The sequence below is a fragment of the Anabas testudineus genome, chromosome 18, assembly GCF_900324465.2.
Source record: "Anabas testudineus chromosome 18, fAnaTes1.2, whole genome shotgun sequence".
Lineage (NCBI taxonomy): Eukaryota > Metazoa > Chordata > Actinopteri > Anabantiformes > Anabantidae > Anabas > Anabas testudineus.
This window is the reverse complement of record NC_046627.1, coordinates 16758548-16772932: the sequence shown is the minus strand read 5'-3', so window position 1 is coordinate 16772932 and position 14385 is coordinate 16758548. Positions and strand designations below refer to the sequence as shown.

Below are 14385 nucleotides of genomic sequence, written 5' to 3'. Positions count from 1 at the left end.
GAAATGTAGCGCCTAATACAATCAGCCATTTGCAGTTTGCAGCATTTAATCCACTAAATGTGTACGTGATAAAACATATACCATTGAATAATGTATGTGTTCTCATGCAAAGAACTTTGCTGAACGCTTTCTCCTCCCTGCTTCATGTTTTCCTCTGATCTCAGTAGAGACTCACGCTGATCTGTTTGCAGATGCCAGTTGCTATCAGACACAATGTTTAACAATTTCTAAGCTGTTATTGTCTGTAACTGAAAGCCTAGAATATTTTCCCATAACAGCCTGGCAGAGATGTGCAGCACTGATGTCTCTTCCCGTGCTCTGTGATCCTCTGATAGCACAGTCACCTTTTTCCTTTATGCTTCACCTCCCCGTTTCCTTGTTTGCCGTTTTGTTCTACTGCACTTATAATACGGTTACTGCAATCTGGACATGTTTCAGATAGTTTCGCTGTTAGCTGGTATTGCAACAGTGAAACAGTGGAGAGTATAGAACTGCAATGACAATAAAACACATATTGGGCATGTTTAGCTTTCTAAATGTTAGCTTTAAATAGTGTCTCTTTTAAATGATGATATTTCATGTTTTTATAAATCGTCAAAGTGAACAACTAACAGAGAATTGTTACCAAACTCTGCAGCTCCTCTTATCTTTATGGGACATTTTAGCACCTTTTAGCTCGTTGTTTTGGTCTTACAGCTTACAACTTCACTTCAAATTCATATAAGTGTTCGTTAGACCATAATATTATCCACAAGGATTTTCAGACTCCTGGGCTGACTCTAAAGCCGTGAAGAGCCTCACTACTGGAGGAAATCTCTCCAGCAAACAAAATTTACTAGAACCTTTTTTCCATTAGGGTGATGACAGATCCTTTCACTTGAGACCCTGTAAACAATCCTCTGGAGGTCTGACTGTTTGTATGTGAGAATGAGGAGGGAGACAATCTATTTCTTTTCACACGTCTATAGACCGGGCAACCTTTCTATTACAGCAACAAGCCAAAAACGCTGCAAAGTCAGTTTGGCTCGTTTTAAAACCCTGTACGTGAAGAAATTTGCAAATCTAAAGGTCAAACTAAGTGTTACCTTCCTGTTACCCTTTTATAATTCACCAAATATTCCATTACCTGTGACATACTCAAGAGTCAGTGTTTATTGAGTGCACAGAGGGATTTTAAAGTGCATATTGACTTGCAAAACACCGGTCGAGGATTGTTTCCCACGTTTTCTATCATTAATACATCCATTTCATTGTTGATGTGTTTTAACTCTCAGTCAAGTGTCACATTTTAATGAAAAAAAAACACCCACTTAGAAACCCGATTCTTTAAATCCCTCGCCGAGGGTTGTGCTCATCTGCCACTAAGCTATGCATCACCGAGCTGTAAACCTCTCTTTGTAAGTGTATCATTGGACAAAGAAGCATCTTCGACAGTCAACAAATAGAGAGTGTAGCCAGAGTGAGTGCAAAACAAGGAACTCTCAGGGCTCAAGCTTAACCTGCTTAGACAGCGAAGGTTGCATTCACTGGCACCTGACCAGAACCTTTAAAGGTACTAATGTTCCCCACCCACCCACTCTCTCTCTCTCTCACACACACAATCATCATTAGCACTTAACGCACTCAAATGCATTCACAAACACACACAGTGAGCCAGTATGTCAAAGTTACCATGCATTTCCTCAGAGACGTACTGTGTTGATGCAGATGTAATATGCATGATTTCAACAGGTACACATGGGTGCACACGCAACCCACCCACCCACTCCCACACACACACACACACACACACACACACACATACACATCCATACACAGTGCTCATGAGCAAACTAGGCTGTCCTTGGCCAACCATTGTTCATTGGCACTGAGGCATTGCCGGGCTAAGTGAGGGGCCCTGATGGATACCTACCAGACTCGGACCACCAATAAAGGCGTAAGAGGAGGGAAAAAGCAAGGAAATGGAGAAATATTGAATAGGGGACAAATAGATGGGAGAAGATAGCAGAATACAGAATCCAAGAGAGAGGAAAGGAAATAGAAAAAAAAAAACTCTTATCCTCCTATGTATTGAGATGCACAGGTGTGTGTATGACCGACTCCTCCTCTGTGCACAGGGTGTAAAATAATATGCAAGTTTTCCCTCTGGATTAAAAATAGAGAAAACTATCTCATTTGAGTTTCTGCTGCAACACCTCCTGCTATTACCCGAAGTTTAATTTTCTCACAAAAGCAAAAAGCATTATCTTACAAGAGTGGCACTAAATTAAAACCAGCATTTGCACAAAATAAAAAAACCCCCAAAGCCCTGGTATTTACTTATAATTTATTGTTCTGCAAGTTGAATTTGTATTTATTACAGTAATTGTACCTGTTGTGTACTTTATATTGTGTCTACCAGTAATAATTTACTTATTTAAATGTTTACTTAAAGCAATATGTTTTACCTGCTGTCCTCTCTGGTGTCTGTAAGATAGATATGACCTGAAATCATGGGAGCAACATTTAGCTTGTTTTAACAATCAGTCTTATATTATTATTATTATTATTATTATTACTAACTACTAAAAAACACAGGGACGTAAGAGAATGATCTGTCAAATGCAGCGCATTAAGAAAATGCACACAAACTTGCACAAATGGAAATACTAAATTAAATAGGTTTTTAAAAACGTGATTTGGAACAAAACTCTACACATTTATGTCAATGTCAGTGCGAGTTTTTTGCACCTCAGAGCTACAAGTCTGATCTCCAGAGAAAGCGGTGAGTTGTGAGAACGTTTTCCTAGGATGCTGGCACAGGCGTCACTTGTGCCCCAGGCGTTGTAAACAGAGAAAACGAGTTCAATAGCACAACAACAGTCAACATCTCCTGAAACAGAAATGAAAAAAAAAACACAGAGAAAACAATCTTGAAAGCTCCACTTAAAGCGAAGTTGCTCTTTGAGGTCCACCGAGGCCACATGCGTCACGCAGAACACAAATCAGATTATTATTTCCCACACAGTCGCTGAGAAAGTTGCATTCATTGAAATATTTCTGACCGCCTGGTGCAACCCATCACCGCAACTGAGCAACCTGACGGCCATCATTTGGTGACCGTTCACCCATCAGCTCTGAGAAGTGGAGGTCACTGTGTGGCACTTAAATAACAAGGGTGTGAAGTAACAGATGAGAGAGCAAACACACAAAGGTCGAGACCCTTTGTGTGCTGAAAGGCAGGAGAAGTTGTTGTAACTCGAGTGCTTTATATTCAGAAACAATGACGCATTCTTGAAACTTAAGGCGCTGAAATGTTTCCATGTCAAAGTCGTGTGACGCCTCCTTTTAGCATCGCAACAATAACTACGATCAGATTTTCAGACCTTTTACTTTGCACAAGACTAAAGTTAAACTGTAACTTGAGGGCAAGATAAAAATAATCACAGGATGATTTAGTGTTAGTTGGATAAAGTGTGTGATATTAAATGAGGATACCTAATAAGACACTACATAAGAAAAAAACAACAGTCCAGCTGCTATGATTTACTGTTCAGTGATGAAATCCTCGTCCTCTCAGCTTCACCTTCTTACCTCTGCTCCCCCTCCCTCTCTCTCTCTCCCCATCTCTCTGACAGTGGGAGACATAATCAGGTTTTGTGAGATTTGTGAGTAGATTAACAGCCACCTTGCTTCAGATAAGGAGCTGCACCGATAAAGCCCTGTCCTAGGAGACACATGGCTGTGATGAAACTCTATATCTGACACGAACAGATCTGTTAAGAGCACAATTAAGACACTGTCTAGCCATATCTACTCTAACTGCACTTATCCCAGCTAATCCCTCCACTCTGTGTTGGAGGTGAGCTTGAAAAATTTCTGACTAAAAAACATGCAGCATCCATGTAAAACATGGAACTGGACTACGGGTTATCTAGACGCCAGCGATAACACACGTGTGTGCCAGTTGTGTTTTATATTAGATTATGATCAAATGCTTGACTGGCACAAACAAGCTGAAAAATTACTTTGTCTCAAGATGATGCGAGCGATACGGATTGAAGGTATTTTAAACACCCAGCTTGGCTCGCCCGTGTTGCAATCCCATGATCCAGAGACAAATAGGTGTGTAACACAACAGCTTTTATCCATAATCCAATTTATAGAGGCTTTTTCCAAAATAGATTGTTTGTCTCCCCCTCCTCTTCCTAATCTGGTTTATTAGAAAATATGAGTACATTTGATGATAGTATACAATAAAACACATTTCTACTGTGCCGCTTCTAGCCAGCCACACATTAAAAGGTGTAACTAGTCTATATAAACCACCCGAGTGCACAGTGTATAAAAAAAATAAACAAACAAACACAAAAACAAAACAGGTGAGAGCATCTAAATGTGCTCTGGATAAACTTGCCAAGCACAAGTCCAAACCTCAAATTCCACTTCACAGTGGATGAACTGATAAAAGCTTGCATGTGAGTCCACACAGCAATCTGCATCGCTGGCATTTATTTATGTTGTTAGCATCTGTGTTGATGGATGCTTCTCAGATTTTTCTTCATGTCCTGCACAGCTGGAGTAAGTCTTGTACCAACCCCTATCTATCAAAGCCCATAACTTCTGGCACATCTTTCTGCAAGCAAGAGATTGTGTTGTTGTTTTTTTTTTTTGCACAATAAGCGTTTGCTCTTTGCATGCGTCCGCGCAATATTGCACGCGTGCATGTGTGCACATTAAATCCGCCCACGCTGCAAAGGAGGGAGGTGCAGCACGATACTGATAAGATCCTCCACTACGTGTGAAAAAAAGAGGTGGAAAAACTGCCACCAGTCACTCATGAGTTTTGGTTTTAAGAGCAGCAGTTTTTTTTATCAGTAAGTTGAAACACCACGCTCTGTAAGTTTGGATAAGCTGTGATATTGGAGACTAATAATAATTATGTCTGCATCAAGCTATTTTTCTGGCTTCTGCTGCAACAGACCTTCCTCAGAGATGCCCTAAAGGGAATCATTATCTCAGTAAAACGCCACAAGGGGGTTTGAGTGCTTCTATCCGCAGCCTCTTTAACCCACATCCATTATTCACAAGGAGTCTAGTGGAGTCAGAACTACAGGGAGGCCAAGTGAAGCCACTGATATCTCGCTCTCACATCTACAAATGAGTTGGAGATGTCTAATAGCTGTGGATGTCATTGTAATGATTATCTTTTATTTTCATTTTCTGCAGGGCTACTCTTTAAAATCTACTAATCACATGTAGTGAATGAGAACAACCTTTGAGAAAGACAGTGTCCACACATGCAAGTGTACGCTGGACAGTGTTTTACTGGTTTTAGTTGTTTCCCGTGGTGACCGACACCGTGTTTGTCACATTATGCTCAAGTTGTCGTCCATGTAGTAACGGTAAGGCAATCTGCTGCTTGTAACCGGACCCCGTTTGAACGGGGAGAACTGAATGAAACATGTGACAAGGTGTGATTAGTTATTCCCCCAAAACTCACTGTGTGTTTGTTGACAGATGGGTCTTTTGTCAAGGTAATGTGTTCAACAGAATAACCAGGTAGATAATTACCTGTTGCTTTTGAGGCGATTAGGGCCATTGTTGTGTTAAAACATCCTAATAATACAAAAATCATTGTTCAGTAGGGCAACCAAAGGGGGTCATTGTATGTAGCTGGCCTGAGGCAGCATGTAGTTCAGGTAATTCAGCCTGAATGGTTGTGTCCCTTAAATAAATCTGAAATCAAAACTACAATAAAAACTCTGAATGCAATTTCGCCCCAGGTCACAATTTCTGCTCTGGCCTCACTCTTCCTTTAACTCCGGCTGCATTTAGGCTCAGTTGCATCAGATTAGTCCACTAGTCATCCGGGATCCGAATAAACATGATAGGGTATTACGAGGCTGAAGCGGAAAGGGGTGTTGCCCAGGGTGTTGTATTTCAAGTCAAACCACCTGGAGAGGAGACACTTAAGGCGCCGCTGGTTCAGGGTGCCAGCCATTCACTCAGAGTGGGCCGCATCGTTTGAATGACTACACCCCAATAACTGTGCAGACTGTTTTTGCATCTCTTCAGGCGATGGACAGCAGGATCAGACCGCTCGGCCTCGCCGGGCACAGCACCACCAGCCCGCTCGGCGGATTGCAGGTACCTGCGTCTCTACTGCGCCCTCCGCCTCTGTTCCTCCGGGCTTGTAACCCAACACTGGAGAGAGGATACCCCCGCACCCCGAAGTGCGCCAGGTGCCGAAACCACGGCGTGGTTTCCGCACTGAAGGGCCACAAGCGCTTTTGCCGCTGGAGAGACTGCGTGTGCGCAAAGTGCACTTTGATAGCGGAGAGGCAGCGGGTGATGGCCGCGCAGGTGGCGCTGAGGAGGCAGCAGGCTCAGGAGGAGAGCGAGGCCCGGGAGCTCCGGCTCCTGTACCCCGCCGCGGGGATTGGAGGGGAAACAGGGATCCCTCAGGGGTCACCTCTAGGCCCCGGGGTGCCAGCGAACACCAGCAACACCCAAACAGCGCCCATTTTCGATTTTGGATCAGAGAATCGAAAAGATGGTAAGTGTGAATGAAACTGATGAGATCATTTTACCCAACTATCATCAATCAGAAGGAATTCCGTGACTTTATGATGAATAATTGAATTAATATCAACAGTTAAGTTGCATTATTTTAGTTTATTTGCAGTTAAAGTGAATTACAGCACTTTTTTACGCACAGCTTGGGTGCAGACATGAGCAGTGATTTTAAAGTCGTTTTTCTTTTGTGCACGTTTCAGATGACAAAATAAACAAGTACAGCTTTTACAACGGACTGATGGGTCGACCCCTCTTTGCACCGCGCACATCACGGCTTTCCTCCCCAAGTGACAAGAAGGAGTTGTCTCCGAGCGAGGACAGCGCCGCTTCATTCGCAGATGACAGTGGAAGTCCGTCCCCGGTGTTTGATCAGCCCTCGGACCAGGCTGAAAGTCCACCGAGGTCGCTTTCCTCATCGGATCCGGAGTCAGGGAGCGAGTCGGAAAAGTCCAAAGACTACCCGAGCCTGGACAGGAACCCCACCGACATCATGGTTAAGATCTTCCCTCATCAGAAACGCGACGCGCTGGAGTCTATGGTGAGGACGTGCAAAGGGGACATTGTCAAGTCCATCGAGCTGGTGCTGAACTCCAAAGAGAACAAAATGGACTGCGGCAGCTTGTCTCTGTCTAGTCACCCAAACGCGCTCAGGCCTTCAGCTGGACTGCCTGGAGCTCTGGGGGCCCTGGGGACCAAGTCAGCCTTCTCCCCGCTCCATATACCACCGACAGCCGCCGGGGGAGACAGCTTGTACGGCTTCAGCCCCCGCCTCGGGGTCAGCCCCTTGCGACTGGCCTATTCTTCTGCAAGCGGCGGTATGGCAGGTTTCATGTCGCCCTACATGCCGTCCGGACTGATGCCCGTGTTTCCACTGCGTCCACCTTTGGACTCATATTCCTTTCCAGGCATGATCCGTGACCTTTCTTACCTCCAGGACAAAGAGTCACTGTGCAACACAGGTCTCTACTCACAGCTTAACACTGAAAAATGACTTTACAAATATTCTGTCTTTAATGTTATTGTGAAATAGCTTTCAGATTTACTTTTAATATGCTTTTTAAGTGCCTCAAATTGCTTTTTCAAACTTAATTTTGTAAAGATTGATTATTGTTAATAAACATGTCAAACGCTTCTATGATTCTATGTTTTGCCATGAATCTACATCATGACCTCCCTGATAGACTGTGTATGATTCCACCAACCAAGCAAACATCACACAAAGTAAAACTGTATGTGCACAACCAAGGCGGGGATATTTATGGGAGGAAGAGTAGATGCCCACAGGTCAGGTGCTGCCAAATTTTCACACTTTTGCAAGACCACACAAAATGATGTGTTCAAAATGAAGCGAATAAGCAGCATTAGAACGTCTTTCTAATTTTGTTGTTGGCCTTTTCAGAGCCAAATAGTGAGAGTGTGAATGTGAGAGCTGACTTTCAACTTACTCAGGGGACGTCCTCTCAGATAACATAAAGACTTTTGCCTTGTTGAATATGTGCAGCCCGCCCTCACGCTTTAAACGGGTAGACACATTTACTCTTTTCCAACCTGTAATTCCAGAAATTTTATCTCTCTGTGAAAGTGCAGCTGTTGTTTACAGTTTGCAGGTAAGACTTCAAAACCTGTTCAACAGTTGCATTAGTTCTTACTCACATCTGAGTGCCACTAAAAGAAGCGATAAGGAAAACTGCAGACATTTCATAGAGAGTGACACATGGAACATCCCTGACAGTGAAGCTATGTATGAAAAACTAGATCCTCTCTCACTAGCATGTAGATGTACTTTTAAACTGTGCAGATTATAACCTGTTGCAAACTAGACATCATAGAGAATGAATCTAAGAAAACAACAACAACAACAACAACAACAACAACAACAACAACAACAACAACAACAACAACAACAACAACAACAACAATAATAACAATAATAATAATCAATCAATCGACGCCTGAATAAAGTAAACACAAAGCATCCTCACTCCTGATTGGTCGAAGCAACCGCACGCGGCTCGCGTGTAAACCAATAGAAAGCCTCGGAGACGTCATGTGACTTCTTGTTTCAGGAAGTCGTGACCTAGCCAGTTCAAAGTTAGGTGTATGTCACAGATTTGAAACGCGTTTGAGCGGGTTATTTAGAGGCAGGAGACAGTCAGTTTCCAAGTCTGCCCTCTGACATGCGTTTCCAAATTATATTCGCCGCTGTCGTTTGGGGTGGACTTGTAGACTCGCGGAAAATAAGAGGAATATCCTCGTCATGTAAGTGCCGTGTCTCCTTGTAGCTAGCTTATGTAGCTAACGTCTTCATCCTATTTGACACTAAGACTGCAGGGGGAACTGCTTTTACAAACTGTCCTCACAGACAGTAGTTCCCAGACAAAATTCTGGTGGTGCCGACCTTTTATGTCTAAACACATCTCATAGATACATATTGCTCATTTGTTTGCTGAAGTCAAAGTCAAGCTGAAGTTCAAAGTATTCAACAGACACCGGCGTGTAATGTTTTTATCCTGTGACAGATAAGCGGTTCTACAGGGAGAGGAAGTCCTTCCTGTGCATTGATGGTTCGAAGATCATCCCCTTTGAGCAGGTGAATGATGACTACTGCGACTGTGAGGATGGCTCCGATGAACCAGGTGAAACGTAAACTCATGAACCAGTGGGGGTCTCTTTATAATTTTAGTAAACGGGAGCCTCGACTTGTCATTTCCCAGTGTCAGCACACGCTACACATTTCTGTTTGTATGACGTTAATATTTGATTTGACCTAATATTGCAGTACTGCTGTTATTCTATTTGAATTTGGGATTTAGTGGTGAATTGCTTAATTGGCTGATTAGTCCTTTAAACAGCTGGATATTTGTGAGTCAGATTGACTTTAGGTGAGTCTGACTTTTGAGGACCTGCCTTAACATCTGGCAATGCAGAAGGGGCTGGCTCAGTTTCTCAGTACAGGTTAATATGTACCAGCTTTGTGCATGCTCAATGTGTACACAAACATTTTGTGCTTTTTGGTGGATCCACTTATTATTATGATTATCCTCCCATTTTGTCGTCATGCTGTCCCCCCGGACTATCTATCTATCTACAAAGAGAATAAAGTTTCGTATTTGTCTCAAACTGAAAGGATAGGGATATTAAGACATGCTTGAATATTGTCAGCCCACAGCAAGGATTTAGAGTGATCAATCCAGATTTTGACAACAGTTAGAGCGGAAAAGAAGGTGAAAGTTCCCTCGTAATTAAAAACAACATTGCAGTGTTGCAACAAATGATTACTTTGACAAACAAACAAACAAACCAAGCTAAGTGTTACTCAAATCAGTAACTGGACATACAAAAACTCCCATTATAAATGTTTCTGATTAGATGCATTTGTTACTGAAAATGTGTTTATTATGCGACACTAACCTCTTATCCTGGCCCCATGCAGGAACCTCAGCTTGCCCTCGAGGTCGATTCTACTGCACCAATCTGGGTTTTCGTCCACACTACATCCCATCGTCTCGAGTCAATGACGGCATCTGTGGTAAGGGTTTTTATATTACATCATAGTGTGGGGAAAAGTACTACTTTCTTAAGAGGGAACTTTAGTAATTTTACAGAGTCTTTTCAAGTAAGCCAATAAATTAGCAATATTTTGGGTTTAGCGCTTTTTACCCTAACAATAAGGGTAGCACTTCTGTAGAGATAAACATCATTGTTGCAGAAAAGGAATTATTACATTATTAGTTGGAAATAGCTAATGTTTGGTACAAGGTATTCTCTAAATATCTTGCTAAGCATTTCTTAGGTAGTAGTGGATTTTAATTAAAATAAGTTGAAGTCTGTGTTGTATTTGGTAAAAAGTTGAACTGTTTGCTTTTGTGCCTTTGTGTGTTTTGCAGACATGCAGACAGTAATTCATATTCTACATGATGTCAGGAAACTGACATTCTGGTGTACACACTGTCACTCCTTTTTCATAGTACAAACAAACAGTCGAAGTAGACACAGCAAACAAAACATGACTCTCTAACACACACACACACACACACACACACACACACACACACACACACACTTTTCTCTTCATTCAGCTTCACTTTAAAACCCGTCTTTTGTTTCCCCTCAAGGCGTTTATTCGTTCTATCATGTAAAACTTTCCCTACTTTGTACCTAATCAGCCTGTCATTCTCCAGCAGTGTGTCACTTTGGAAAAAATCAATACATAACATTGTCAATGTCTCCACTCTGTCACCAGCGCATTCGGCAGCATTAGATGCAATGCAACCATAGTGGGGGGAAAAAATGAAGGAATAAGGAATGAAAGAGCAGTAGGGGAACATTTCTCAAAGCGTCGTTCCCTCTTTACTCTCTGCTTTATTCTAACTCCTACTTCTTCTCTTACCCTCCCTGCCTTGAATGGAGCCACTTAATAGCTAACACGTCTTTGCTTCTCTTCTTGTTGAGAGATTTTTGTTGGCTTCCTTTTCTGGGCTGTAATGCTCTTGTTCCACTGGTCACCAACGGGGTTCTGGATAATTGAGAAGTTTCACACTGAGCCTACTCTCTTGGGTGAAACATCTGAGCAAAAGCCAGATCTGAGCACTTACAAAACACTATGCAGCTGATCTTAAAAGTGACTGATCTCAAGAGAGGAAGAGATTGTGCAGACAAAAGGCCTAAGCTTCATATTATAAAGTGTCTACATACATCAATATTACACGTTCTAAAGAAAATACACATTTGTACCTTTATCATGTAAGACAACTGGTGTTATATATGTCTGTTATATACAACAGTAGGTGCTAGTGGTGCATATTTCAAGTGACCTCAAAGCCAAATGGTCTCAACGCAGGCCACATAACAGCATCGTCCCCAGAGCCTGACTGGGGACCTTTTCTTTCATATCACATCCTCCCTGTCCCCCCAAGTTTCCTGTCGTTCTTTACTGATAACTATGAAAATCAAAGGCAAAAATGCCAAAACATATCTAATTTAAAAAACACACAGAGGCAAAACCCGGCAGCTTTTAAGCTTAGTTTAGCAAAAATACTTGAAAAGAGGTAAACAGCTAAGCTAACTCTGTTTTTTACTCTTTGTTTTTTGTACAGGTTGACAGATAACATGTTAGTCAGTGAGCTTCAAAGGTACTGGCAGGTAGATGATGCTACTCAATGTTTCCAGTTCCCAGAATTAATAGATAGCAGTATAGAACAATAGATTGTAGTTGATCAAACATTTAATTCCTGCTGTCAAAACACCAGATTTCTATGACAATTATGTGCTGTAGGCAGCAAAGAAAAGGACTGTAGTTGTACAACTTTTACTGCACCTGAAATGCTGATAATGTGTTTTTTCATTGCGTTTTGTTTTTAAATTGAACGTGTATTTATTTGCATCTTAAATTATGTCTCAGTCACATAATTAAAAATAAAGACACATCTCCTTGTTGATTTGTTCTGTGCTCTTCTGTTCTCTTGCATGTACATTGGATTGGTTATTCCTGTGTCTCTCGTCCAGATTGCTGTGACGCTTCAGATGAATACAACAGCCACGTCCGCTGCCAGAACACTTGCTGGTCAGTTGAAAACTGAGATTCAATATTTATAAAATAACACATTTCCACAGTTGCAATGTCATTAGAGCCCCATGCATTGCTAAATAAACAGATATTTACTCCATCCATTTTATTTGAATAATGTATCAAACATAACTTCTGGGCACTTTGATAGAAATACAGACTTTATTTTATCTAGTTTGCCTATCCATCATAGCAGCAATGTGCTGCTTTCAGCTGCAGCCATGTTAGTGACTCATTCATTGTGCCACCAGGGGGCATGGTGTCACTGTGATTTAAGTAGCTGAAAGTGGATTAAGTAGTTCAGACTTTCTCTTGTGATGTATATGAGAGACGCTGAATCGTAGCCTGTTGTGTAAATGTAACTTCTCATACAGTAACCCACTCCTTTTGTTGACAGTCCTCTCTTATTTCATTCACTGCCATTCCCCTCAAAACACATACAAGCAGAGTATATCTCATTATGTTTTCACAAGGTCCACACTCAGATTGTGTTTGCCAGACTTCAAAAACAATTTAGTTCAGCCTCAGCATCAGCTCCCATCTTATTTACTATTATATTTTCCCATTTGGATTCCTGCTGCATTGTGGACCCTTAAAGATTGGATTTCACCATCTCAATGACCGGAGCAGGGGTGGCCCATGTTTTCTCAGTAATGATGGGGTTGTGCTTCCTCTCTCTCTCTCTCTCTCTTTCAGGAATCTGGGACAGAAGGAGAGAGAATACGTGGAGGTCCAGATGAGGACCTTGGACGAGGGTTTGCGACTTAAGCAGCAACTGATTGAGGAGGGTGTGCTGCTCTGGAGGGAGAAACAGGTACACTAGATTTGCTGAAATAACTACCACCATATTCCCCAGTAGTAATAACCAGGTTTGTTCTCAAAGGCTTTAATCTGTAAGGCCATCAGTAATTTTTACTCATGGTTGTGAATGTTGAAACTGTGTGGTGTTTGACTACACAATATATACTAGATTCATTTTGTGGGTTATATACTGCTTAGAGTCTAAAATGAAAAAAACATGATATGTATGTCCACACTAGAGTTCATCCTTTAACCATAATATTAATATGTAGACTCTAGTTGGTGCCCATTGCAGGCAGGGTTTCCAAAAAAAAAAAAAAGTTACTGAGTCAATGAGATGAGACCAAAGTGGAGTGAGTAGTATTTTGTTTGGTGGTGACCATACCCTAAATCATCTGCAAAGCATGGTTGTGGCAGTGTTATGATTTGGGCCTGCTTTGTTGCTAGCCTGCCGTCATCAGTCTAGTGGAAAATGTCAAGGTATTTATCTTACAGAAATTACATTAGTAAGACAGTGACTATAAACACACAAGTTGTTCTACCAAAGAATAGTTAAATAGAAAAAAATGTAATGTCAAATTACAGTCCCTACCTTAATCCTATAGAAATGCTGGAAACACTTGTAAATAGTTTCTTTTTGTCAGCAAACAAATTATAGAGAATGCCTCTAAAATTATCATGTAAATGTGCCATTGTGCTTGTGGTTTGCGGCTATTGTGTATGGCTTTTGTTTCAGTTATCCTCAATAGATTTAATTAACTTTTCACCTCGGCCACTTGTGCTGCCAATCAGTAACTCTAGTGTTATTGCCTGGCTCACCAGCTAACACATTCTTGATTGATAAGGCCGTTGCGGTTAATTTGCTTTTATATGTGTTGTGCTCTGATAATTCCTGCTATAAATGAGCAGCTTGTGCTGTGTGATATTATTTTGAACATACATGTTCGTGGCAACCTGCTGCTACAGATGTCTGGTGTGCAGTTTCCAGCACCAATCTGAGCCTGCTGTGCAGTTAGTTTTTGCCTTTGTCAACATGAGGTGTTGGGGTCCTTTTGTAGCTCTGAGAACTGTCAAACTGTCAGCGTTTATCCTGCCATTAGCTCACTGATATCACTGTGGTTTGGTTTAGTCAATTCATACCGATTTTACAATCATATTCATCTCAAGCCATCAGCTTTGCCTTCTGTTGCTTCATTTGCAATCACTCTAAAGGAGTAAAAAGTGAAAAGGCTGTGGATAAGTCAGCACAAGTAAACATGTACCTGAATGATCAAGCCCATTTTGAATCAACATACTCTTTTTACAGCGCTTCATGATAAGCAGAAACTACTTCACAGTTTTTTCTTCTGCTCTCCATTTGCACATTTAGTCCAACAAGCACTAGGCCAAATTAAAAACCGGAGCCCCGGAGCTTGGTGCAAATTAAATTGGTAAATTTGCCAGCTGAGGATCTCTTTAGA

At 41.7% G+C, this 14385-nt stretch overlaps 2 protein-coding genes across 2 annotated transcripts in view; both read left to right on the top strand.

Moving 5' to 3' along the window:
* The first annotated feature begins 5932 nt into the window (after positions 1-5932).
* On the top strand, positions 5933-7691 carry LOC113157115 (doublesex- and mab-3-related transcription factor A1). The gene is made up of 2 exons (XM_026352393.2): positions 5933-6538; positions 6759-7691. The coding sequence occupies exons 1-2, from the start codon at positions 6061-6063 to the stop codon at positions 7547-7549; spliced, it is 1269 nt and encodes a 422-aa protein (XP_026208178.1). The 5' UTR covers positions 5933-6060; the 3' UTR covers positions 7550-7691.
* A 938-nt stretch (positions 7692-8629) lies between these two features.
* The window catches only part of LOC113157483 (glucosidase 2 subunit beta-like), a 116409-nt gene continuing 110653 nt past the window's right edge, over positions 8630-14385 (top strand). Inside the window, exons 1-5 of the mRNA XM_026353001.1 lie at positions 8630-8817; positions 9078-9194; positions 9992-10087; positions 12064-12121; positions 12821-12938. Of these exons, the coding sequence (XP_026208786.1) occupies positions 8736-8817; positions 9078-9194; positions 9992-10087; positions 12064-12121; positions 12821-12938 (471 nt within the window). The 5' untranslated portion in view covers positions 8630-8735. The remainder of the gene's footprint in view (positions 8818-9077; positions 9195-9991; positions 10088-12063; positions 12122-12820; positions 12939-14385) is intronic.

Excerpts from the sequence above, each read along its gene's own strand:
- LOC113157115 (XM_026352393.2), top strand. The coding sequence starts at position 6,061 with ATGGACAGCAGGATCAGACCGCTCGGCCTCGCCGGGCACAGCACCACC. Across the intron at positions 6,539-6,758 it reads ATCAGAGAATCGAAAAGATG|ATGACAAAATAAACAAGTAC; the intron begins GTAAGTGTGAAT and ends TGCACGTTTCAG.